The following is a 27,844-nucleotide window of genomic DNA, read 5'->3' as shown; positions in this document are numbered from 1 at the left end:
ATCCTTTCATAGTGAAGTTGGCTATTCTACATCCCGTTCCTTTATTGATGGTCAAAATAGTCCCTTGTGTACTAAAAAGTCTTACATGTCCTTTAAAAAAGAAATTTTTTGTGGTATTTTGGATGTGCATGCTGACAAAGAACTATAAATTGACTTTTAACTATTGTATTTTATTGCAATTCAAATTAAACAAAGGTTTTCCTCCTATGTGTATAATACACTCCATATTGAAACTATTATCCATTTTAATCTCTTAAATAACTTCAGCTTTAGCACATTTCATTTTCTTCTAGTGCCACACACAGACACATTAGAAACCTCCCACAAATAACAAATTGCATGTTATATTAAATAATTATGTTTCTATATATACAAATAGTGTATATGATTACATATATGTATGAGTATATGTATGTATGTAAATATATATGTATGGGTGCATATATGTGTAATATCATTCCTAGAAGTAAGTCATGACCTTGGAAATGAAATGTGGGATTAAATTTAAACTTGACAGATACTAGTATGGGAACTTTGGCAAGGTCCTTAATTCCTCTGAATTTTAATATCTTCATTTTTAAAATGATAATAAATAAAGTACCTTGGAAAATTATAAGAATTAAATGAGTTAACATTGTAAAAATGCGCTTAGTTACAAAGTAGGTGCTTAATAAATGAGTCATAGTATTTTAGTAATCATTTATTATTAATGCTTTTACATTTGCATTAATAAAACATTTATTGAAGTGCCTCAGTTCATTGGGATAAAAAGCTCAAAACGTTTTTCTCTGAACAACTGCCATCCTGTCCTAAAAACTGGACTGTATCGAACTTCCTTTTTCCTCTCTCTAATAGGTCCCTGTGTTAGGTCTTGACCAAATCCTACATCAGTTTGTTTTTATTCTTTCTTTTAATTTAAGACCCAGTACTGTTCATTCTAAAACCATAATTGTACACTTCCAGACACCCTTCGCAGAGTGCAGCTGCCTGGCTATGGTGGCATGGAGTAAGGGGCATGTTCTGCTTTTAAGCACTTCCCTCCTCTCCCTCTTCAGATACATTGTCCTAAGTGCTGAGGCAGGGAGGAGGGAACATAAAAAGGGCAAATGGATGAGAAGCCAGTCTTCTCCTCGGTTAGTCAACAACTATTCTGTCTTGTCTTGCTCTATGAATTTCCTAAGGATGGTGAGGAAAGAGGGCTGGCCTCAACGTGCTCCACTGATGAGCAACTCAATCCTGGGCAGCAGGCATCTCCAGGCATTTGTAGTCCTTGAACAATTTTGCCTCATCTTCAGGTGAACTACCAGTCAGTGGCATTCATATCTCTTCTAGTCTCCCAAACCATTGGGGTCACCAGGTGACCCTTGATTCTAACCTCACCTGCCCTGTGCTCAGCTTGGCAGGCGTGTGTGGAGTTCATCCTCCTCACTCTTCAGGAACACAGAATTGATGAGGCGTTGACCTCACACCCTGTACCATCTCACTGACCTTGCTCAGAGAGCTTTTGGGGTGTACAGCAAGTTACTGACTAAGCCGTCACCCGACTAGAAATCACTATATCTCCTCCCTTTTCTCAGGCACTTTTCGTAATTTACGAGTTAATCTCTTGGGAATTTCCTTATCTGGGAATAACTTCTTTCCATAGCCCTTCTTTTCCACTTATATCTAAATGCATTCCACCTTCTTAGTCATCTTCTATTCACTGTGGGTGATAGCCTTGGATGGTAGTTGAAGGATCACTTTTAATTAATTTTCCAGTTCTGTGGAGAGATGGTTGGAACAAGTTATAGGTAACTGGGAATTTAAATTGTAGGATACAGCCTTATTTTGTACTCAGCTTTAGTCCTTAACTAATTCTAGGATATCAGGAAAAATACCTTGAAGCAGATAAGTAAAATAATGATAATAACGATAGACTTGGAAATAGCTGATAACTTCCATTGAAACTATTAAGTGAGTAATTCAGAGAAAAATTGCTCTTGGCTCTCATAGCCTTTATTTAAATAGAATAAAATCTAAAAGAAATTGTGTCATATGCTGAATGTATAATTTTGTAATCCTATGAAATTCTGCTGTCTGTAGTCAAAATGAGTGACTCTGTTCACTTAAAATGGTGGGGGTGGGGATGAAGGAAAGGGAAAGGCACATGTTTATATGTTTATGGAACAGTCTGCTTCAGGACTGATGTCTGTTGTCTTTCGTAATAATAAGCTTTCAAACATTATCCAATGCTTTTTGGACAAATACACAGGCATCAATGTCAAAATAAGTACTGCTTCCCCCTTTTTTAACTGAACTTATTTAATCCATATTCTAAAACATAAGGAGACTTACAAATAGCTGAGTGCATTTCTATTAAACCTGAACCAAAATGTAGCCCCACTTGGTTAAAAATAACTGGTTTTGAAGTAAATGTCTTTCAACTTAAAATGAAAATTAGACATACTCAATTTCCATTTGTTTTTTTCCTGAACAAATTAGATCACAAAAGCAAAGATTAAATCGGTGTACTTGTGAATTTCTTGGTTAATTCATCCTTTTGTGAGCTGAGCCACAGCTGTTCATTTGTCTTCCTGCAGACGGCAACCTGTGAGCCCTCCTCCACCTCCACGGCCGATTTCCCCACCACACACCTATGGCTACATTTCGGGACCCCTTGTCTCAGATATGGATACGGATGCGCCAGAAGAGGAAGAAGACGAAGCGGAGATGGAAGTGGCAAAGATGCAGACCAGAAGGCTTCTGTTACGCGGGCTTGAGCAGACGCCAGCCTCCAGTGTCGGGGACCTGGAGAGCTCTGTCACTGGGTCCATGATCAATGGCTGGGGCTCAGCCTCAGAGGAGGACAACATTTCCAGTGGGCGTTCCAGTGTTAGTTCTTCTGATGGCTCTTTTTTCACCGATGCTGACTTTGCCCAGGCGGTTGCAGCAGCAGCAGAGTATGCTGGTCTGAAAGTGGCGAGACGTCAAATGCAGGATGCTGCTGGTGAGTCATACACTTTTCACCGACCTGGGAAAGAAAACTCAGTGTGCATATATCAGTCAGTCACTGGTCATCTCCTATAATCTTCTGTCCTACGGAAACACACGTTTTATTACCGTTCTTTTTTTACCTGCCTAAGGAAACCAAGGTCCAACAATATGATATAGCTTGACTAATTTTCTTGACAAGGATTTTTAAATCTTCTATTTTATTTTTAGTTAATAAATTATATATAGCGAGAGTGAAGCTGCCTTGGAAGTCTTCATTTTTGAGATAGTGATAACAAATATATATTTGATTTTCTGAAGTATGAATGCAGTCAATTAAGTGAGGTTTGTATCATATGGGTTTTATTAAAGTGTAAAAAGTCATCAAAATAAAATGTATTATAGTAGTTCTCTTATCCCATTTAATTAGAAATTCTCTAAGAGAAATAGATTAATATCCAGTAAGGACATTCCCCCATTGCAGACTGGACTATTCTCCTTCACCCACATTCTCTTCATTCTCTCAATTAGAATATTAATTTAACTGGAAAGATACAAAGATGTTTGCAATAGACATACGTTTCCAAGCATAAATATGTCCCATACTTAAAGTAAATATTGTTAATCTAATAATTTGAAGTTAACCCAATTATATATGTGTGTATGTCTATATATATTTTTTTCCCCTGTTCATAGCCTGTTTTTAATTACCATATATATACATTCTTATGTTTTAACCCATTTTTGCTAATCTTCTACTCCCAATCCCACTTAGAAAGAAAATACTATGAGAAAGAAAATAATATAAATTTAAATCTTACATTTATCACATGATTTTTATCCCTATAGAATGGAATACACACACATACATACACACACATTCATATACATGTTGTGTGTGTATTTCTGGTAGCCAAGAAATACAAAAAGTAGAGGCAAATAATACGATCAGCAAGAAAGTGAAAGAAACTATCACAACAAACCAATAATTGCTATTTTGTTGTTTTATTTTTCTTAGTACAGTAACTATCACATTGGTAGTTTTACATGTTCTCTTTAGATATTGGATTGGCCATTATTTTTTATCTGTGTAGAATATATTCAGAGAAAATTTAACTCAGATCATAAAGTTGTTTCTATATAATATTTATCAAGAATATGTTGCAGAGCCCTTACCAGTGTGGCTCAGTTGGTTGGGTGTTGTTCTGCAGGGTGAAAAGCTGCTGGTTTGATTCCAGGTCAGGGCACATGCCTGAGCTGCGGGTTCAGCCCCAGGTCAGGGCACATACGAGAGGCAACCAATTGATGTTTCTCACGTTAATGTTTCTTTCCCACTCTTTCCCTGTCTCTTCCCTTCTCTCTATAAATAAATAAATAAATAAATAAGTACTATAAAAAAAGAACATGTTGCAGAAAAAATGTTTAATATCTTTCAACCTATTTTTGTATAATGTATATTTATTTCAGCCAGGCCTGTATTTGACCAAAATCCCTCTCCAGCTTAGTAGCTGCTGAATGTAATAAGATGCAAACCTACCTATCTTATCTAATAAGTAAATAGCATTCTAACTTTATATATAACATTTGTTTCTCTTTATTTTTTTAGTCTTCTGTAAAAAAAAATTAATGAAATTAAGCATCACAAACTACTGCTTTCTGAAATTGCATTAAGGATGTGTTTCAGTTCATTAAATCAACAAAATACAGAAATACGCTGATAATTCTTCTGTAAATGACCTTATGCCTCAGAGTCTATGAGCAGTAGATGATCTTATACCATAGAATGAATAATGGGTTCAGTCTCAGCCCTAATTCTCTCTTTTCATGGATATGTAACTTTAACTGTAGTAGACTCCATGATAGCTAAAGAGAGTTTGGTTTAGTATTTTATCATAATTTAATAGCACTCCTAGTTTTAGTTTGGCTCATAATTGTAATGAACTAAACATGCACTGGTCTCTGCCAATTAAAATGTTCTTTTCAGGAAAAGATGCTGCTTATCATATGACTTTAGTTAATATGAATGAGTAATCCTATCATATTTGCTTCTCACTTGGCCACATTAATGTCTAATATTTAATATGCTTCAGTTAGAATCTTTAAATGTGTTGATTTCACTATATGTGGATTCTCCTGTTTAAAGTAAACAGACATATTACCTAGGACTGTTTGAATTTTCTCATGGTACAACAGAAAGTTATGGACTTGTGTTTCTGGAATTTCTAGAAACCGAAATAGTGAGATTCAAGTACAGGGCCAAGAGATCCCCACTGCCAAATGGATTAAATATGTGGTGCCATTGTAATACAGCTTCTCTGTAGGACTCCCAGAAAATCTGAGAGCACTCAAGTGCACCTCATTTGATTAGCAAATTGAGCCTTCCCTGGCACCTGTGAATATTGTCTCTCCAAAACCAAATATAGACATATGTAACTCATTTTATTGTGGTTTGATATATTGCACTTCACAGATGTTGTGTTTTTTACAGATTGAAGACAAGGCCCTCCACCAGCAAAAATATTATGACTCCATTTATTATGATGCTTGTTTAATTGTGGTGGTCTGGAACCAAACTTACAGTATCTATGAGGTGTATCTCTAAGCAAAAACCACCTCTGCTACCACCCAAAAAACATAGAAGCCTCTGGAGGGGCCACTTTAAGTATACAGAATCTGCAGGTTTCTATCTTGTGATTAAAAGGGGGGTGTAAGTAATTTTTGGCAAGTCTAATTAGGTATGTGAGTTAGCTTAATTTCAGGACACTTTAAGAGAAAGTACTGGAGAATATATTAAAATATCCGGAATTTGCCTTCAAAGAATAATAAACATATACTTAATTAAAATAGAAGATGTAATTAGTACTGTTCATACTTAGAACATTAATTTCTTAAGGACTTTGGCTATCCCTCTTGAGAAAACAACATTGAATGTATTATGCAAAAACTTAATTAACATACATTTTAACAATAACTTGTGAAGTTAATTGCAAAAATAATTGAAATTTTTTTCTTTAATAAATAGGTACCATGAACTTCAACAGAATAAAGTACTGTGATAAAAACGAAAACAAAAACTTGGCCCTATTGGTGTAGTTCAGTGGGTTAGAAACCAAAAGGTTGGCTGTTCAATTCCCGGTCAGGGCACATGTCTGAGTTGTGAGCCAAGTCCTCCGCTAGGGGTGTGTGAGAAGCAGCTGAGGGATGTTTCTCTTGCACATCAACGTTTTTCTCCCCTCTCTTTCTTCCACCTTTTCTCCCTCTCTAAAAAATAAATAAAAACTTTTTTAAAGGCCTGAAATGCTTTTAGAATATTTTTCCCAGTGGATAGCTCAAGCAGAGTCAAAAGTCATATTATTTGCTAAAATTATTTGAAACCTTTTAAAAATTATGAGTGTTTCCAGTTTTTATGTTATATTACTATAATAGTAGTAATATTACTATTATTATTAATTATTAAAAAATATTGATAAGCTTGGCTTGGATTTTCTCTCTCAGGCCGCCGACACTTCCATGCATCCCAGTGCCCTCGACCCACAAGTCCCGTTTCCACAGATAGCAACATGAGTGCCGCTATAATGCAGAAGGCCAGACCAGCCAAGAAACAAAAACACCAGCCAGGACATCTGCGCAGAGAAGCCTACACAGATGGTATGTCCATTGAAACGATGAAAACATCCATGAATCTCGCCCATTTTCCCTGGCTGTCCATGACTAGAAAACGCGTGCACAGACATTCGAAATTACATTAAACATTCATGACCAGTAAGCCTCAACTTCCATGTCTTATCAGGCATCGCTGGTCCTTAGAGTTTTCTAATAAATTGTTTATTTCAAAAAGTGAAACAATGTATAGTTCTAACATTTTTAAAAGGTGGTTTTGTAGTATCAAAGGAAGAGATGTTACTGTAGTTGAAGGAATGGCATAGGCTCAATCTTCATCAGGCTCACTGCTAAATATTCCAGTGTGTCCTCGTTTTTTTTCCCCATGGGGAATTTTGCACTTAAATAAAAGCCAATGAACTTGTAAGAATATTAATTCTAACTAAATAGGTGTTACAAACAGTTATTTTGTGCACAAGGGCCAAAGTGAATCATCTCTCCGAGCCTTCACATCCAGTGTGGGCTCTCACTGAAGAGGTAAGGCTTGTATTCTCGAGAGAGCGCAGGAGAACAATGTAAACATAGCGGTGTTGTCTAAAGAAAGCCTTGAATGAAAGTGCCTCAGGTGGCCCAGCATTTATTAAACTGCCACCTTCTCGTTTTCTGAAACAACCCCAAGGCTTTGTTGGAAATTCACATAAGATAAATTCTCTCAGACTCATGCGCTTGTCAAGTTTGCTAAATTTGCTAAGGGGGTGGGGGGAGAGGGTGTTGCAGGCACTTCCCCTACCTCCTGGTCCTCTCCCACCACAATCTGATTAGGACTTTCATTACCAGTCAGCAATTTTTCAAAAAGGGCATCATTCACCATTATCATACGAAAGCCTAATATTATAGATCCTTATCCAAGGTTACAAGCAGGGTTTTCTCAGGCACTTCTCCTGTGATTCTTGCCACTTGACAGAAAAATTCAATACAAAGCTCACAGCATGATGAGCACAAGTAATTTTGCAATGAGTGGCTGTCCGTGGTATTATCTCTACTTTATTCAGAACGTTTTCTCTCACTAGCATCTATCTGATATTAGACTGCATTAAATACTGGCATGACATAGTGCACCTGGGCCTCCTGGCTTCTGCCCATGACTCTTTTGTCAGTGAAACTGAGCTGTCAGAATATTATCTGATTTTGAAGGGTTATTACAGTGGCTTTGGGCATGTTTGCCTCTGTCAGGGGACAAACACTGGGTGTAAATCCCGAAACTCTATCAGCAGGTTTACATTTATGGGACCCCTGTAAATGGCATTTTGCAAGTTTTATAGCTCTTCTATTAGTTTTATTATCTATAGGAGAGGTGCTCCTAACTGAAGAACTGGTCAAACAGCAAACCTTGATGGAAACACATCAAAGTTGAATACATAAGGAAGGAAATCTGTCCTAGAGTTCATGTAGCTCTTTCTGCCTCTTATTTATACTTGTTTTGAGAGGCTTCTCGAATTGAGGAATGATTTTTTTTTTAATGCTCTAAATAATGTAAACATGCTAAGTTAAAGGGCATAGCAATTAGTTATAAATTGCACTGTGCTTAAAAATCATGGTCTGTATTTATTGTCCCACATTCTGCAGTACTTATTTCAGAGTCTTTAATAATTAAATGTAGCTCTTAACTAATCCCTAAATAATAACCATTAAACTGAATGATGAAGCATGCAAATTTTTTTCAAATCTATTTCAGAAATAATAAAAAAATACATTAAATATTTGTGAAGTTAGAAAATTAACTTGAAATATTTTTGGATTTCTAATTGTTTATATTATAAGTGATTATACAACATTATTATAGTATATTCTATAATGTAGAAGCCAGTATTTACTTTTCAAAGTCATAAAAATATACAAAATGAAGATATGACCGAAGCTATCTTAAAAATTTTAGCTTTCACTTCCTTTTAGCATTTAGATAACCAACTATTTTAGTTATGTTACTGTCCTAACAAGTCTTAAATTTTTAAGTCTAGATGCTTTCTGATTTGGTACAGACAAAAATATACAAAGCTGTGTGTTATTTTATACATATCACATAATGCATATTGATTAACTAAAATCATGTAAATGCATATACTTCCTAATGCAACAAATAAAAGAAATGTACATACTCTGATAACAGTGGTATAACATTGAAACAAAAGCAATTTTCTCAGAAATTATTTTCTCAAATTACTGCACTGCATTTTTTGAACAAATATTCACAGACCATTTCCTGAACGCACTCGATCACAGACACAATGTGTACAATTATCAAAAAGAGAAAGGAGAGAGAAAGAACTTAAAAGAAGAGCTACCAATTGTTAAAATGTGAATTAAATGTATTAGTAAAACATGGGTAGAATTTTTTTATTTTTTGCTTTTTAATAGTTAAAATATATTAACTATGATGGATGAGTTTGATTATTGTTAATAGACTTTTTATGTGAACTGTTTTCAGAATATGATATATCAGTCTTGAATTTGTAACATTTTTACTTTGAAAATTTTATTTATAAATTTTCTTTGCAGAACTTTTGTAACCTATAAAGAGGGATAAAGACTGGCTGTATCTGAGCTGATGAAGAGTAATTTGTAATGATTCTTGTCAGTCAGCTCTGTATGAGTTTCCTAAGGCTGCTGTAACAAAGTACCATAAACTGGGTGCTTTCACAACAGAAATTGGTTTTCTCACAGCTCTGGAGGCTGAAAGTCTAAGATCAAGGTGTTGGCAGGGTTGGTGTCTTCTGAGGTTTCACTCTTTGGCTTGTAGATACCCATCTTCTCCCAGTGTCTGTACCTTTCCTTTCCTTAATGTATGTATTGTGTCCTAATCTCTGCTTATAAGGAAACCAGTCAGAGTGGATTAAAGCCCACCTAAAGATCGCATTTTACCTTCATTACCTCTTTAAAGACACTAAATCCAAATAAACTTTTATTCTGAGGTACAGGGGATTAGGACTTCAAGATACACATTTTGAGGAGACACAATTCAGTCCATAACAACCCTTCAGCCCCTGACTGGTGGCACTGTGACCATACCTTGCTCTGTAGGGCAACACTAGGCCTCATAACACCCAGGGAGTACCCAATGCAGCGCCAAGTGCTGCATGCTGTCGTCACAGTGACAGGCAGAGTGTTACTATTTATTTATTTCATATTTGCCACTTACAAATTTGACCCAGATAAAGGGTAGGATTAAATATATGAATATTTATCAGTCAGCATCTTATTGAGTTAAAACCTAGCATAAGTGCATTTCTAGGACCTTCTAATAGATTCTTCCCACCTCCTCTTTTCACCCCTTTCCAATTCATTTGCATACTTGATTTGAAAACCAAATCTACATTATTTTTCTAGCCCTACTTTTCATAAATTATAAATTCAACACCCTCTTTGGAATGATGTTACTTTGGTTTGATTTATCATTAATCACAAGGTCTTGGGACTTTAAGCAGTTAAGTAAATAGCATGCTGGGTCTCTATAGCAAGTTTATGCAGCAGAATTGTCTGCATGTGCATGTTCCTACATACTACTTTACATGCGTTCTGCTGGTATTTGGAGGGTCTTGCATAAACAATAGTCTTTACATCTTTATAGAAGAGCAGGTCCATGACCCCATTTGTTAAATCAAATTTGAGCTATTAGTGGTATGAATTGAGTGAAAGTACTATTTATAACTATGTTGATATAGAATTGCAATTATATATCTCTTCTCAGCCTTTTGTCTGCATCAAGTGTAGAACTGCAATTTTAAACAGGATGTTAAAACTTTTTAAAATTACCATTGGGTTCTCTGGTTCTCTTCTTCTTAACCTTCTTTATACATACCACCTATATAAAGCATCTTCTTTTTTCTTTTTTCTTTTTTTTTTCAGATTTAATGTGTTTTATTGATTAAAATATTACATTTGTGCCAATTTCCCTTCCCTCTGCTCCCCTCCACCCGGTGGCCCCCCTCCCTCCAGTTGTCCCCCCCTTTTAGATTATGTCCATTAGTTGTGCCTATAGTTCCTCCCAACCTCTCTCCGTCTATTCCATTCCCTCCTACCATGATCCCCAATTCCTATATCTTCTCCCTCCCTCTCCCCATTCCCCCTCCCTGTTGACCTCCCCCCAATATGCTTCCCGTACCCACAGTTCCTTTTCCACTCTCGTTGCCTATTTAGTTTGCCTTTGTTTCATCTCCCTAGCTTCTGTTTTTTAAACCAGTCCCTTTAACATCTCATATAACAGTGGTTTGGATCTAATGAACTCTTTCAGTTTTATTTTGTCCTGGAAACACTTTCTCTGTCCTTCTATTCTGAATGACAATTTCGCTGGATAGAGTATTCGTGGTTGTAGGTTTTGGATTTTCATTACTTTGAATATTTCTTGCCAGTCCCTTCTTGCCTGTAGGGTTTCCCTTGAGAAGTCAGCTGATAGTCTAATTGGGACCCCTTTGTACATAATTCTTTTCTTCTCGCTTGCTGCTTTTAAGATTCTCTCTTTATCTTTAATTTCTGACATTTTGATTATAATGTGTCTTGGAGTGGTTCTCCCTGGGTCCAGTCTCTTGGGAACTCTCCTTGCTTCCTGGACCTGCAAGTCTATTCCCTTCCCCAAGTCTGGGAAGTTCTCCTTTATTATATTTTCACTCAATTTTTCAAGTTCTAGTTCATCTTCCTCACTCTCTGACAAACCAATGATTCTTATGTTGGGCCTTTTATAGCTGTCCCAGAGGTTTCTGATCCTCTGATTGTTGCTTCCCATTTCCTCTCTCTGCATTGGTTGACTGCTTGTTCCTTCTCCATATTCCAGTTTGTTGAAATGAACTCTGGATTTTTTTTCCTCACCATCTGTCTCGTATGCGGTTTTGTTCCTTTCGTTATGAATGTTTTTCGCTTCTTTCTTATCTTTTTCCTGCTCTTTTGTGAATTCTGTAAGCCACCTGATAACAATGGCCCAGAACTGAGCCTCTGACAGGTTTCTTATCTGTTCATCTGTCAGGTTCTCTATCTGTTGCCTGGTGAGCTGTGTCACCGGGATTTCTATAGTTGTCTGCCTCATTTTGACAGATGCGTTTTGTTTTCTTGGGCCGGCTGTATGGGGCAGTGCCTGTGTATGCATCACAAGTCAGCGACCGGCGTCTGTCTGCGACCTATTTCGCAGCCCTGTGGTGCTTTCTTTGGGGGCGGGGGTCCAAGATGGATTCACACAGTTATTCAGCTAGGAGACCGGGATCTGTCCTCCCATCCCCCTGGGCCTCACTGTTCAAGGCGATGCGGTGGCTGCTCTCCCCAGTGCTGGGGTCGCGCACTGCCAGGGGCCCGACCGCAGCCGGGATTTCTTGCCGCCCCGCCGCGGTCTCAGGTGTGATCGCAAACAACGCTGCCCTCTTTAACTCTTACCTGCCCGAATGGCACCGCTGGTTTATAACTTCATATGTTGGGCTTCCGTGTAGCTTTATTTTCTGGAATTTCTAGTTATCCTTTGTTTTGAAGTAGTTGTATTCCACTGTAGTTGTAGAGGGAGACCTAGCGTGTCCGTCTAAGCCTCCATCTTGGCCGGAAGTCCCTATAAAACATCTTGTAATAGATTTTTGTCTTGAGAGTCTTATATTACTAAGACTTTGTTTCATATACAATAACAGTATTAATCATCAGTTTTGATTTCTGTTAAGCCTGCACACTTTTTTGTTGTGATTATACTGGCAATCATCACTTGCCTAATAACCTGTATTTGCAATCCAGTTTAAGTTTATAGAAAGCAGATAGTGTAGAAATGAGACTGTAATCTCTCTCTCTCTCTCTCTGTGTTTCCAGATATGTTCAAGATTAGACTTTACTCCTTCTCCCCTTGTGAGTCACAGTCTCAATTAGAACTTTGAGAACTCCTTACTGTTAGGTTTCTTGTCTTTAAGCAACATAGTACGGTCTGTGTTTTTATATTCTCTTTGTGGTTATTTTGAATAAACAAAAACAGATGGGGGGTGCTCTCATGATAGTACATTTTTTAAACATTGTTTTTTAAAATTTTATTATTTTAAGTAGTAAAGGAGAAAAGTCGGGCACTGGTGACAATGGCAATATGTTATAAGACTAAAATCTCTTGGTTTTGTAGAATCTGGGGACTATTAGTGCTGTTAGCTATACTTTGGCTACCATTTTAGATAAAGTGTTTAGGCTATCTTATATGAAAACAGAACATGGTGAGCCATGAAAACTAATGACAAAAAATGCAAGGAAAGTTTGACCACTTTAATAACGAAGTCCTGAGTAAAACAGCTGGTAATAAGGTGGTACCTCAAGTTTTCTGCTTTCAAACATCAATAAAGTGAATTTCAATGCTTTTAGGTTTAGCATATGATGCCAAAAGAAAATTAATTTCAAAAATCTTAAAGCTATATGTGGGGCAAAATAAAAAGGATTAATTCATTTTTAAATGACATAAGAATGAAAAACACTAGGTTGAAACTGAAGCTTCCTAGAACCCTTAATTTGCTATTAAAATAAAAATTTTCAATGCACAATTTTAATATTTAAGACCTCATGCTGGTATCTGTAAATGATAGTAGATCATTGTCAATAATAGTAAAATATCCAGAAACAACCTAAATATTTTTGTGTAGGAATTGACTAAATAAATAATGATATATTCATAAAATGTTATTATATGACCTTTCAAAAAAAAGAGATACAATTGTATATATAGGGAAATATATACAACTACACCATATATATGTGTCTGTGTGTGTGTATAATTCCATATGTGTCCATTTTAAACAGTTCCAGTTGTAAATGGTGCTCCCTGATGTTATTTGATTTGGCAGCTCTGCTTTATGTGAATAAATAATTTCTGGAATCATCTATTAAAAAACTATTCAAACTGATTACATCTACATATCAATATCGAGAATTTCAAGTACTTGCAAACTTCTAATTTTTTACCATGTAAATATGTGTTTTTTAATCTTAAGGTTCATTGTATAATACTAATAAGTATTTAATAGATGCTTTATCAATGCTTTTTAGTTGATTTATTCTAGCACATAGACATTATTCTCTAAATGTAAAAACATTACCATTTCTAAAACCATGACAAAATAAGGACATAACTGTTGATAATTCCCAAATCTCTGTATCTCTGGTTTTGGACTCACTTGATATTCATATTTTGTGTACAACAACCTGTTGGACATCTCTATCTGAATACTTCAAAGGCTTCTCCTACTCTCTTTTCTAAAATTGAACTGATAGTGTGCCTTCATAAAACATCCCTTCCTCATCCCTGTATTCCTTACCGTCAGTGATGTTTCTCTCAGCCACCTGATCAACTATGATGAAAATCCTAAAAGTCATCTTAGGTTCTTGCATTTCTCTCCTCTAATATATTCCCTTGATAATTAAATAATAATGATTTTTTCTCCTAATATTTCTCAAAGACATCTATTCTCCATATAAACAGCTACCAATATAGTTCTATCCCCTGCTATTAACATCAACTACTAAACAATCTCTTGGCCTCCTGGATTTGAAATCCATCCTCCATACTACAGCCAGAATAACCTAAAACCAAAGTCTACTAAAATTCTTCTACTGATTTATCAACTATCATAAAGATACATATTTCTCTTCCCTGTAGTGTACATGAGAGTAATTTTATACTTGATCTTAGCCAAAAGGCCAAGAAGCAATACAGGAGTCATTTTTAAAGATAACACCACTTAAAATAAATTTTCTAGATGAAAAAATATTATGCTTACTCTTATACTTAAGTATCTTTAATTGTATTTATAAGGTAAGAAAATGTATTATATAATATCCTATTATATATAATATATTAATACATAGCTATAACTATAAACATATAGATAGACAGGTGAAATTAACCTATATTTATACCAGTGATCATCTGATTTAAAACCTATTGCTGCATATACAGAGTGGAGAGATTCCCATCAATGAATGCGAGATTGTAAACATGTGATTGAATGAAACAGTATAAAGAACAATGAGCCAAAAATTAAGAATCTAAGGGCATTAGTCCTGGTTCTGGTCACATTTAACTTTGAGATTGGAAAAGGATTAAGGTCTATGTGGCTGAGTTTCCCTATCTACAAATGAGAAGGGATTTAGGCTAAATTAGAGATAGCAAATAGATCTCAACTCAAGTACTAACCTCAATCAATTTGAAGTGGTTGCCTGAAGGGATAAGGATGTGCATCTGGGACCAGCAATGTTATGCTGAAATCAATTAGGAAGATCTGTCATGGTTGGAGGGTAGAGGGGATTATAACTCTTATGCCCATATTAGCTATCGCAAGACTAGACAATCTACAAGCCCCAGCTCTGTGATTCAGTTTTTCAAACTGCTAGATAATGAGGATATTAAAATTGTTGGTTTTCTTATTCCTTGGTTGCCTTCAATTGTTCTAGTTTCAGATGAATGTGACTCCAATGATATTTCTAATATTTGGTGATTTTATAAATGGAAGACTTTTAGAGTATTTTAAATATTTCTTTTTTAGATCTTCCACCTCCTCCTGTACCACCACCTGCTCTAAAGTCACCCACTGTCCAATCCAAGGCACAGCTGGAGGTACGACCTGTCATGGTGCCAAAACTCCCTTGTATAGAAGGAAGAACAGACAGATCATCAGATAGAAAAGGAGGCAATTACAAAGGGAAAGAGGTACTGGATGGAAGACAAGTTGCTGACATGAGAACAAATCCGGGTGAATCCAGAGAAGCACAGGAACAGCAAAACGATGGGAAAGGACGAGGAAGCAAGGCAGCAAAACGAGATCTTCCATCGACAAAGACTCATCTCATCCAAGGTACTGATTTACTCAAGCAGCAAATAAATATAGATTGAACATATATTTGCAAGGTATGCTGTTAGGTTCTCTAGGGCCATATGAAAACTAGTAAGATTTAGAAAATCTCTCTCTAATGGAGGAGATAGGCATTCACCCAAATAATTATTTTTTATAGTTCATTCAAATACGTAATTTATACAAGACCTCCTTGGAGAGATGCCACCAGAGTTGTATTTAAAAACAAAAACAAACAAAAAATAAAAAACATGATTTCAACAAATGAAACAGAGAAAAGAATAACTGGTAAATAAAATTGGCTGAAGAATAGGCTATTTGGAGCCAGGAACATGTGGGAAAATATAAAACTAGAAAGGTTGCTGGGCCAGATTGGGAAGGTCAGAAATACTATTCTAAAGAGTTTGGGATTTATGATATAGGCAGTGGTGAGCCAACAAATAATTTTGAACAAGAAATGACATAATCAGATTTTTATTTTAGAAAAATGACTGGCAATACACTATAGTTAAGGAAGAGACTGGAATTAGTAAATGAAAGCATCATAAAATTACAAAATAATCTAGGTATAAAATGTGAGAGCACTGGATTATATTAAATATGCAATAAAGAAGAGAGAACAGCCTATACCAGCATTTCAGAAATAGGCCCAGTAAGACTTCGTGACTAATTGAATGTAGAAAAATAAAATGATATAATGGAGTTTAAAAAAAAGTTATTCCAATATTAATTAGATGGCTCTGTAAAACTAGTGAAACGTAATTGTGTTAACCAATATAGACAAAGCAGAGAAAATAAGATGTGTTGGAGAAAATAATTTCAGTTTTGAACATATTAAGATGCTGACAAGAATACAGATATGAAAAGAACATCAGTAAGGACTTAAAGGTCTAAGTTTAAATATCAGGAGAAAGGTTGCAAGGACAGATTGGATTTTAGAACCATCAATACAGAGGAGAAAACTGTATGAATTACAAAGGCCAAATTAGCATCAGTGATATACTGTTTAATGTTTAGCAATCAACTCTCTAGGAGGAAAACAAAGCAAAACCCTAATTTGTAGCCATTTGCTTCCTTCTGTTGTGTAATTACTCCAAAATGTCTGGCTTCAAGCTACTAATATGAAGTCAGTGACTGTGAAGTTGGAAAGAGATGTGTACAGAAAACCCTTGAGAGAATGCATGAGCCAGCTCCAGCACACCAATAGTCAGGGATGATTATATTTAAAGATTAAGCAGAGGGAAAGTGCTCTATGATGGAAGCTGAGATGGATCCACTCATATAAAATAGTCAAGATATCCAAACTAGAGAGAATAGTATCCTAGAGAGAATGGAAGAAGAAATTTTAAGATAGGAAGAAATATGAAATGCCGCAGAAATGTAAGTGTAATATGAATGGTGACCTAGAGTGCAGGTAGGAGAGGACAGATTTTGCAAAATGTTGTTTGTGTGTGATATTCAAAAGAACAATTTTTAGTATAGTAGTCAGAATAAAAGACAGACTATTCAGGGTGTGCAAGTGAGTGAGAATTGTGGAAGGGAGAGGTGATGAGCAGAGGCTCTTTTTAAAAGGTTGGGAAGAGAAAAATGTTGGGAAAGGGTATGGCAAGAAGGCAGAAGCTGTGGGAGTGATTTAGAGGATGGTATTTGAATAATTATACAGATTTTGGAGGAAGAGACACAGAAAAAGAAGATTATTGATGAAAGAGGAATGAGTGACAGGGAATGAATCTTTGAAAGCTGAAAGGGCTCCTTACTACTCTATTTTAATAGGTGTATTTTAGTCAGGTTAGACATCAATCTGTTGTTCTGGTTTTTATGGGTACCTGATTATCAGCAACTAATTTTCCATATAGAGCACTTGGTTCTGTGACAGAAACCTAAACTCTTAACCTAGGCATAGACTCAGCAGCGAAGTGATGAGTAAAGCTGTGCATTACAGACAGATGCCTGTACTAGGTGATCGCAAAGTACTGAGTGACGTCACCACATATAAAGTTTAAAACAAAGCTTATTTTTATCACTTAGGCCAAAGATGATCTGAATTTTCAACTCATGGTGACTTTACTCCAAGTGCTGATTCATAAACAAAATATCATGCTGTGAATTATTAGGTTTATATCTTTCCTGAAAGTATGGACCAATTTGCTGCTCACAAATAAGCTCCCTTCAGAGTAGCTGGGGTTTTTTAAGAAATGATTTTATAAACCCAGAAAGATCTTGATGGATGCAGAATTAGAACAAAGAGATTAAATTATTTTTATCAATCTTTAGAAATTCAGTAAGTTTTCCTTTGCATTATAAAAGTATCTAATGAAAGAACTAAGACTGGAACCATTAATCCAGAAATAAGGAACCCTATTCCATGGAAAGCACCAATATACACTGACCAATTATTATTCTACATCTTGCTTTCCCAAAGTCTTATCTCAACCATAAACCTTGATGTGTAATTAAATTATCATTTCTATGCATTGCTGTAATTTCTAACTTCATAATTCAATTCACATTATATATAATGAAAGAGACACCCTGATTTACATGTGTAACAAATGGTTGTTTTTAATTAAAGAGAGTGGTCTTCTAGACTGGAATGTCTGACCTTTTTAGGGACAATTACCTCAATTGGTTCAATTTATTTTTACCTATATCAAACATCAACTATGTTATTAAGCATTTTACTAGTCCTGAAATTTATGTATAAGCATGAACCTTGATCTCAAAGAGCTTATAGTCAGAGAGGGAGACAGGTAATCAGTAGCTTCACAGATGTATTCACAACTGGTATAATATTCATGGTGTTATGATCCTTGATTGGCCAGAGGAGGGACAAGTGTCCCAGTCTTGTAGGAAATGTAAAGAAAGACTTCTTGATCTTTCCTGGTAGAAGCTGAGTGTTCAGGAAGGGTGGAATTCAGCTTGGGCAAAAAGAGTGGATAAAATGTTCTGGCAGAGGAAGTCAGCTTTGAGTGCATTAAGGACACTCTAAGAAAGTCAGCACCACCAGACAGTAAAGATGAATCTCTTGAGGTAAATGCAAGCTTAAGTCATAGAGATCCTGTAGTTTATGTAAGAGGAGGGTAGCTGAGTGGAGATGGGGTTGGGGGGGATAACTCAAGAGGCAGAGACCTGTTAGGAGATATTACAACCCTCCAACAGAAGATGTAGGAAATATAAACCAGGCTATGGGAGCAGAAATCAGTGGGAGGGAAAATCCAAGAGACTTTCTAGGTTAAAAATCAGCCTCACCTGTTGTATATCAGTATGTGTGGAAGGGTACCTTTAAAGTTCTTAGGTGGGAGGGAAGGGTCTACAATAATTCCAGTTTTCTGTTTTTGGTCTCTTAATAATTAGTGATATGATTAGCTACATTTGGGAATACAGGGGGAGAAGAAATCCCAGGGCAGTGAGCGTGATGAAATTAACGTTGGACATATTGAGCTTGAGGGATACTCAGAAAGAAATGTTCAGTTGAGCTGGCTAAAGGAGCCTAAAATTCAGGACATAGTTCAAGAGTTAGAAATATAAATTAATGATTCATCCTGATAAATAATAATTAAAGCCACTTATCTGTTCACTCAAAACTCATTACTGATGACCTGGGTCTATATCAGTACAAAAAATCAGAGAAAAATGCCCACTCTCATTATGGTTATAGTCTAGAAGAAGTTTCAGTCTGTGAGAACGGGTGAAATCATCCAGAGTAAGTGGGAATGACTGAATGCATTATACTCAGATACACACACACACACACACACACACATGTACTTGGCTAAAAGTAGAAACTGCAAGGCATAAATACCGGCACTGCATAAGAAGAACTCACAGAACAGAAGTCTGGCCAGGAAGGAAGGAAGACCACAAGCTAAGAGAGGATTTAAATTAATAATGGTTCCCAGGTTAAGGGCAGTGAGAAGAGCAGAGATAGGACTGAAGCATGGTTAGCATTATCACAGTCAAGAGGGAATGTTCTGTTCATTGCAGTGATGTGCGCATAAATAGGTTTCACTGGGATACAGAGTGAATGGGAGTTGCATCTACCAATAATGAGTTTAAATTACTTTTCAAGAAGCTTGGCTGAGCAGTGAGAAGACAAAGAGGTATTGATTTATGTAGAGCACAAGCTTAAGGAGAAAGTTTTTACCACAAAAGATTTTATCGTATTGTAGTTTGTCAAAAACTAGTCCATAAAGGGGAAAAGGCTTCTGAAACAGGGATGGAAGATGAAGAATACAGGAGACCAGGTGCTATGAAGCTAAGGTGCAGGAAGAGTGGTCCTCGTGAACTCTGAAGCCTCAGCAAGCCAGCAGTCTGCAGCAGGAGTGAAAACTATGGGGAACAGAATGGAAGGAGAAAGGTGCCATTAAGGAACACTAAACAGGCTGCATAAGTAGATGGCCTGGCCTTCACAGGGAGAGAATGTTTCTGTGCAGGAGTGTGGGAGCAATGATTTAGAGCTGGTGTTAGTGAGCTAGGAACAAGCCTTCCTTCTTCCACTGGAGAGAACTTTGGTAGAAACTAGATTCCATTCGGAGAGTGTGGGCAAGAGAGGAAGTGCTTAGAGGAGGAAAACAGAACTACATGTAGAAGAGCTGGTTTCGTATGTATTTGGTGTCTAAAGGTTAGAGTCAACAGGCTCTGGAGAAAAGTGAGAGATTGGAGGATACATCAACAGAACTAGCACCAAATTTAAAGGAGTCTGGAGACAGAGGTTCAGGAGATGGCAGTTAACTGGGGTGACTTGTTTTTTGAAGGTAGCAACAATGGAAGGCTTTTGAAATTCAGGATTCCACAATGTAAATATGATATTGAAATTGAGCTTGATATATTGGTGTCTGGGAAGTGAACCTGAGCTTGGCTCTGGTAGTTCAAGGAAACTGGGCTTTATTTCTATCGATGCTTTATTATAATTCTTCATAGCTTACAAAGAGATTTCACTATCTCTTCTGTTTTCACATCAACACTAAAAGCTAAATAGAGACTATTACCACGTTTTCAGAAAAGTGAAAACTAAAACCTAAGCTATCTGGGATCACACAGAGAAGGATAGAACTGGAAGCTGTGTCAGATTCCGGATTTGGTTTACCTCTTTTAAAGATGTTGGTCTCAAGTGAATTTGAGGTAGACAAGAACTTATGAGTGGAATCCTGACCACTACTGGGAAAAAAAACAAGGTTTGTTATTTTCCTTTTCAAAAGCTGGTGCTGCCTTATTTATTATTGTTTTAAAATGTCCTCATTTATTTCTCAAAAACACTGATCCTTCCCATTCAGAATTAGAGACCTGAGTGATGTTATAGAATGAAAATGTATAATGGTGTTCATATGCACTTGTTATATTTTATTACACAGAGGATATTCTACCTTACTGTAGACCTACTTTTCCGACATCCAATAATCCCAGAGATCCTAGTTCTTCAAGCTCAATGTCATCAAGGGGATCAGGAAGCAGACAAAGAGAACAAGCAAATGTAGGTCGAAGAAATATTGCAGAAATGCAAGTTCTTGGAGGATATGAAAGAGGAGAAGACAATAATGAAGAATTAGAGGTATCTATAAGTTTGTTTCATTTCCCAGCATTAGACTAGTTATTACATCAGCCTCAAAGTTAAGATCATCATCAGTCTACAGAAATGTTATTTTATCACAAACTCTCATGTCAGTGATGCCAGGAACTATAATTCTGAAGCTATAATTATTTTCTTGAACTGTGTTCCAAAATTTTTAAATGGTCATAACAGTTTCTTTTTAGATCTAGAGTTCATATTCATCTACAGGTATTCAGATAAGAAATCTACATGACAAAGGTGATAACAAATAAGAGCTATTGATCTAAATAATTGTAATTCATAGTATTGTAGTAGGTTATAAAAAACCCAGTAAGGTGACAGTTATATGCTGTGAGTCAGGGTATGCTGCCTGTTATCTGCCACCCTGGTGATCACTGGAGCTAATCTGGCTGATTTGGCCGTTTTTCACCTTCAGTCTTCTGAAAATGAGGACCTGGTTCTTGACACTGACCTTCACAAACTGAGGAAGACATTTTTTTGTTGTTGTTGTTTTTCCCTTTACTTTCTTTATTTTTAGAGGGAGTGGAAGAATGGGAGAAAGAGGAGGGAAACATCAATGTGCGAGAGAAACATTGATTGGTTGCCTCTCACTCACCCCCAACTGGGGACAGCCCAGAATCTGGCCTGCAACCTAGGCATGTGCCCGGACCAGGAATCAAACTGTGACCTTTTTACTCTTATGGGATGACACTCAACACACTGAGCCACACCAGTTAGGCAAGGAGAATGTTTCTTGCGTCAAAGATATACTTCTTTGTTGGAATTTTTAGATAGTAATACCAGATAGAATTGGCAATAATCATATATTTAAAATCACCTCCTGGTTTTAAGATTATGTTTTCTCCATTTTATAAGAAAACAAGTTGAGAACAAATTTATTTTTTCAACATATATAGTTGACCCTTGAATAACGTGGTTATTAGGGGCTTCAACACCCCCCAATGCAGTGAAAAACCCACGTATAACTTTTGGTTCCCCAAAAACTTAAGTACTAATAGCCTACTGCTAACTGGAAGCCTTATCAGTAACATAAATATTTAATGAACACATATTTTGTATGTACTTTTACAATAAATTAAGCAAGAGAAAATAAAGTGCTGTTAAGAAAATGACAAGGAAGAGAAAATACATGTACGGTATTTCCTGAAAAAGTCTCTGTGTAAGTGGACCCAAACAGCTCATGCTGGTATTGTGCAAAGGGTAATGGTATAGTAATCACAAGTAGATTGATCAATGAGTGTTAAACTCTAACTTTTCATCATGCAAAATGAAAATCGTAAGTAATTAAGTGTGATTAAATATTTGCAATGCCCAATGTATTTGAATTTTCAGGTTTGGAATAAGAAGACTTTCCTCCTGCAAATACTGTTATGGAAATTTTTTTCAAGTGTTGTTATTTTTATTGTTTTGTATTCTTTAAGTAGAAGAGCCCTTTTGTGGAATGACTTTGGAGGAGTATATAGATAATTTCAGTGTTTAAAACCAATAAAAATTGAGCTGTAATGTTGAGTTGGGACCGAGGGAGTAGAGAACTTGGCCTGCTGCAGCCCCTCTTTCCCCAGCACCACACCCCCAACACAGAGACACTATGTGGAACACAGTTTGGTGCTTGTTAGAGAACTGTTGGGTTTGCTTTCAAAACCAGCTGAAGTTGACAAATTCATTCGTTGCCATGAACACTTTCCAATGCATGCCAGTGAAAGAAGGAAGGAACAGAAACTATAAGAATAAAAGCATATATAAATATAAGATAACAGTCTAAGATTTATTTTTAAATTTAGCAATAACTTATCTCTTACAGGAAACTGAAAGCTGAAGACAACCAGAGAGGCTTGTGAGATCTAATGTGAAAATTATCACGCAAGATGCCTCACATCTGATGACACATGACGCCAGATTAAATGTTCAGTGCAATCAGAGTGTACAAATTGTCATTTTTATTCCTCTTATTGGAGTACCATCTTTAAAATTTTTATTGGGTTTTATTGTTGTGGTTTGATCCCTCTCCCTATGAGGAACCGCCCTATTTCCCTCCCTTTACAAACCATTACACCTTACTTCCAGCAAGGGAAGTATTTAACTTCTTGCTTCAGTCATCAGCCAGCAGAAGAGAACAGAATAGTTCTTCTGCATTTTTCCCTGAGATACGGCATTGCACTGCTTATACACCAAGCCGATTTATAGCAAAATCTTGATCAAAGATACAAAGTTGATTTATCAACCTCATGCCAAGGGCTCTGAAGATATACTCTTTCTATAACCAACTGCTAATGCAAATCAAAACATTTCATTTTAACATGATTTTAAAATCAGTCTTTCACACCACCCTTTTGCTGGGAGAAAATTAAAAAATAGCAAATTCAGAACAACCACAATCAATTTGAAGGGGTAGAAACATTGTAAATATATACTCTTTGCAAACCCTGGTGGTACTTTATTTCATCTTCATTCCAATCAGTGAAGCATATTCTTATTGGAAATGTTCTTTCGGATAAGTAGGGGTAAGCCAGTTGGATCTCTGGTTGTCTAGTCATTGTCATAAGTAAACCTAGCAAAAACCTTATTCTATTTTTCAATCAAAAAGCAATTATAAATGCATATTACAAACAAATGGATGTTTTTTAATGACCAATTGAATAAGGACATCCTTATCTTAACTGGCCTAAGTTTCTTCTGGTAGTGTCAGTTCAACTTTCAGAAGTGCCACTTAAGAAAGTTTGATTTTTGTTATTGTAATGCACTGTTTTTAAACTTTTTTTTTTTTTTGGTTTTAAAAGCACAATCACTAAACTTTATTTGTAAACCATTGTAACTATTAACCTTTTTTGTCTTATTGAAAAAAAATGTTGAGAAGCGTTTTTAACCTGTTTTGTTAATGCTCTATGTTTGTATTTGGAATATTTGAATGATGACAGATGGTGAAGTAACGTGCATACTTTATTGTGGGCCATCAACCCAATGGTTCTTACTTTTCCTGGACTTAAAAAAAAGAGGTTTCAGTTTGTTGTGGCCAATGTTGAAACTTACAAGATTTCCTTACAAGCTCAAATTAGAAGCATTATGTGCTTTGAATTGCCAAATGATGCCCTCTGACTGTAGATTTTTACAAACCTTTTTTGTCATTACATAAATTTCTTGACTTTATAATTGGTGCTATTTGAAGAAAAAAATGTACACGTATTCCTACACAGGTATCAGGCCTGACCCACTGGAAAACAAAGCCAAACAAAACTGAACCACTCACACACACACATACACACACACAAAAGCTGGTGTTCACCAAAAACTAAATGTGTTCACTTAGATAATTTGAAAGTGACATAGAAAGGATATGCAGTACTAAGGGAACAATCCATGTGATTAATGTTTTCATTATGTTCATGTAAGAAGCCTCTTATTTTTAGCCATAATTTTGCATACTGAAAATCCAATAATCAGAAAAAGTAATTTTGTCACATTATTTATTAAAAATGTTCTCAAATACATCATTCTTTCTTGTGTTGATTTCCTTTTTTTAATTGTGTGATCAAATTTATACCATTTAATCACAAGGTGTGCTGTCTTAACATTTCACCACTATATTATCAGATCAGTCAACATTCTGCTTTATGAACAACCTGGTCTTTACTAGTAAGAAAAAATGCTCATTTTCTCCACTGAAATGAAAGCGTAAGATGCATGAAAACCTAAAAGTTAGTATTTTGATCAGAGAGGGAGGTTTTAATATTAAAGATGTACTAAAATATTTATGTTTATGTATCTGAACTTCAGTTAACCTTTTCCTGAAATAGGGTTTAACTACAATAAATCTGATTTGTAATGTTTGAACCATTTATGTTCTGTCAACAAGAAAATTATATCAATCCAAAATATTTACCAGTAACCATTGCTTTCTTGTTACAAATTTATGTGACATTTTAACAATGCAATACTTATTACATACCAGGTTGCACGTTATTTTTTCACTAAAGTCAGCATATTTAAGTATTTAACTCTGGGTGCCTGAGGTGAGCATCATGTCTTGGAAGTGCTAAGAGCAACAGAATCTAGTGAACATTTTTTGTCCTATGACACATACATTGCTAAATTTTGTATTGACCCCAACTTGAAGATCTGGGAAAAACTGATAAAAAGTGGGAGATAATTTGAAATTTAATTTTGTTAAATTGGAGTAATCACCAGCATCTATGTAGAGATGACTGGGTTCATCAGGCAAAAAAATCAATTTCCAAGTTATTTTAAGGAAAGAAATGCTGAGACATGTTTAATGACCTAATATTTCAATTTCCCTTGGAGAGTTGAATAAGTTAGTCTCTCTATTTATAATATGTGATATGCTTAAAAAGTATGTGCATCAGAGTGTCTGGGTTCGAGTTCCGGTTTTTCACAAGCTATGTTTCCTTGGACATACTATTTAATCTCTTAAGTCTCAGGTACCTTACCTGTAAATTCAATGATACCTACCTCATGGAGCTATTGTCATGATTTAGTGCATTAATGTATATGACATGGACTCTGTACACCCCAAAAACAATACAAGTTACTGTATTTATGGACTGAAATCATTGTACACATACTATGCTCACGTTACACATAGTTTGTTCCCAAAACCTGGCAAAGAGTTGTTTTTTTTTAAGTCAGAATAAGTGTGGTACAAGGATGGGGGTGGTTCCATTTCTGGTGAGTAAAGTTCATTGTTAAATACCTAACTGTGGAATAAATTCTTGGTGTTTTTGTTTGCTTCTTTGCTTTTGAATTCCTGAGGGCCACACAATGGGTGACGATGAGGCATTTTTAGCACGTATCTTGCTATTTGGGTGTGCAAGCATGTCACTTGACATCTCAATAACTGGACTTAGTGTGCATCATGGGTAACTATTCTGCCCAGTGGCAGAAAAATAACATCTTAGTTTCAGATGAACTCAATCATATCAGACTTTCTGGGTCATTTCTGACATAGAGGCTGCATTTTTCCTCCCTTCCCTTTTCACAGGGTGCTCTGTCAATTCTAGAGGCTGTCTCCATGTGGGTAGAAAGTTGGGGCCAAGTTGCACATATTAGGGGCTTCTGGCATTATTGCTATTGTCCAAGTTTCCAATGATCTCCATTTGTGAGAATATTTACTTTGCATACTCCTCTCCCCAACTTCAATGCTCCTTATCCCTGGCCCCTCTCTTGATACTTCTGAGCCCTTGGACATAGGTTGGGTGTAAGGAGTGGGAGTGGGAATATTGTAAGCTCTTCAGTGCCTTGCTGGAGCTCTGGAGACAGGTGTGTGGGGGCCCTTTCTATTAACCTCACAAGATGCCACTATGTCTTCTAAACTGCTTGTCACATTTGGGCTATGTGTGGGTTGAAGAAGGGAGCAAGCTTTGGTTCTGGATCCAGACCACCAGTGCTTGAATCTTGGCTCTTCAGATTATTAGTTGTATAACCATGGGAAAATTATTTATTGAATATATGACTTAATCATGAAGTGGTGATTGATAATACCTTCCTTACAAGTTGTTGGGATTAAAGATGTCGATATATATAAAGTAGGTAGTAAGTGCTCAATAGTTATTGGCCAATGCCCACTGCTTCTCTGGTGTTGAAGTGGAAAGTGCTGCAAAGGTCGCTTTACTTCCAGATTCCCCAAGCTATGCTTGGCAAGAGGGTGAGGTGACACGGGAGTCAGAAACCTTCAGTAAGCTGAAGAAGGAAGTAGAAGGATAAAGAGGGAGCGAGACAGTGAGAAAAAGAGGGAGGGAGATAGGGAGGAAAAAAAGGGAGGGAAGGAAGTAGAGATGGAAGAAAGGAGGGAGGAAAAAATACACGTTTTTCATGCATGCCAGTCTTTGGTTTGCAAGACCTTAGTTCTTGCAACCCAGCCTTCATTCTGCTACAGATTTCAAAAATCTATTTTGAAACCCAAAAGAAGTGTTGAATTGCTGTGGTAACTGTATAAGGGCAGTGTATCCAGCAATCCCTCTCTGCTGCCTCAAGTGGGTGGAATAGCAGCAAATAGCTTATAATGGGTGCAACGTCTGTTAATATTTCAAAATATGATCTTGTTATAAAAAGATATGATTAAAGAAAACACTAAACATGTGTCAATCTTTAAAAACATGACTTCTCATATTCTAGTTTCTCAGCTTATTTTGAGACTTTAGCCGAGAGAAACTTAAATGTTAAAAAATTGGATTTGGCAACAGACCAAGTTGAATATTGAACATAGATTGTAGAGATCACCTTAGTATTAAAAGCTTCAGGGAAGTTCTCTAGAGAAATGTGGACATTGACTTCTTTTTTCATAAAGGCATCTGTAGCAAGACTCCTGACTGAGACCCTTACAGACCTTCTGTTTCTGGACTCCTAAACTTAGTTTTTTATTTCGTATTGATGCTCAAGTTTGTTTGTCTTTCATACGTGAACACACTCTACCTGCAGAGTCCAGTGCCCTCTCGTTAAGGCCACATTCTGTCTGTAACACACCAAATGACTACCATCTCTACTCCAAACATACTACTTTATTAGCATTTTGATTTTTGTTATCCCTTCATTTCTATAAAAAATACAAACATGAAATATTCAAATAATGCAGCAAAGATAGGTGCCAACACTAGCAAAACTGAACAGTTTCGCTTAGCACCTGTGTCAGCTAGAAAGTTTTAAATTCACAGGCTTAAAGAAATTCCTACATGATTAAAAATGTACAAAACATGGAAATGGAATGTAAGAAATGGGACATCTTGAGCTTAATAAAAGTGATCACATTAGGAATACAAACAAAAATATTTTGAATTGGTAAATCGACTTTTTAACCAAATCCTGAACGTTTTCTAGATTTTTCTTTCGAAGTTTGCATGAGAAAACAAATGCTGCT

General features: G+C 36.2%; 1 protein-coding gene across 1 annotated transcript in view; it reads left to right on the top strand.

Moving 5' to 3' along the window:
* The window catches only part of ROBO1 (roundabout guidance receptor 1), a 424,735-nt gene extending 399,016 nt beyond the window's left edge, over positions 1-25,719 (top strand). The window contains exons 25-29 of the mRNA XM_090275922.1: positions 2,580-2,986; positions 6,466-6,618; positions 15,105-15,413; positions 20,762-20,958; positions 22,781-25,719. Coding sequence (XP_090132048.1) covers positions 2,580-2,986; positions 6,466-6,618; positions 15,105-15,413; positions 20,762-20,958; positions 22,781-22,795 — 1,081 coding nt within the window. The 3' untranslated portion in view covers positions 22,796-25,719. The remainder of the gene's footprint in view (positions 1-2,579; positions 2,987-6,465; positions 6,619-15,104; positions 15,414-20,761; positions 20,959-22,780) is intronic.
* Positions 25,720-27,844: the final 2,125 nt, after the last annotated feature.

Source organism: Furipterus horrens, unplaced genomic scaffold, assembly GCF_987537825.1.
Source record: "Furipterus horrens unplaced genomic scaffold, mFurHor1.1.pri manual_scaffold_1, whole genome shotgun sequence".
Taxonomy (NCBI): domain Eukaryota; kingdom Metazoa; phylum Chordata; class Mammalia; order Chiroptera; family Furipteridae; genus Furipterus; species Furipterus horrens.
The sequence above is the reverse complement of the archived record's forward strand: the minus strand, read 5'-3'. Positions and strand labels throughout refer to the sequence as shown.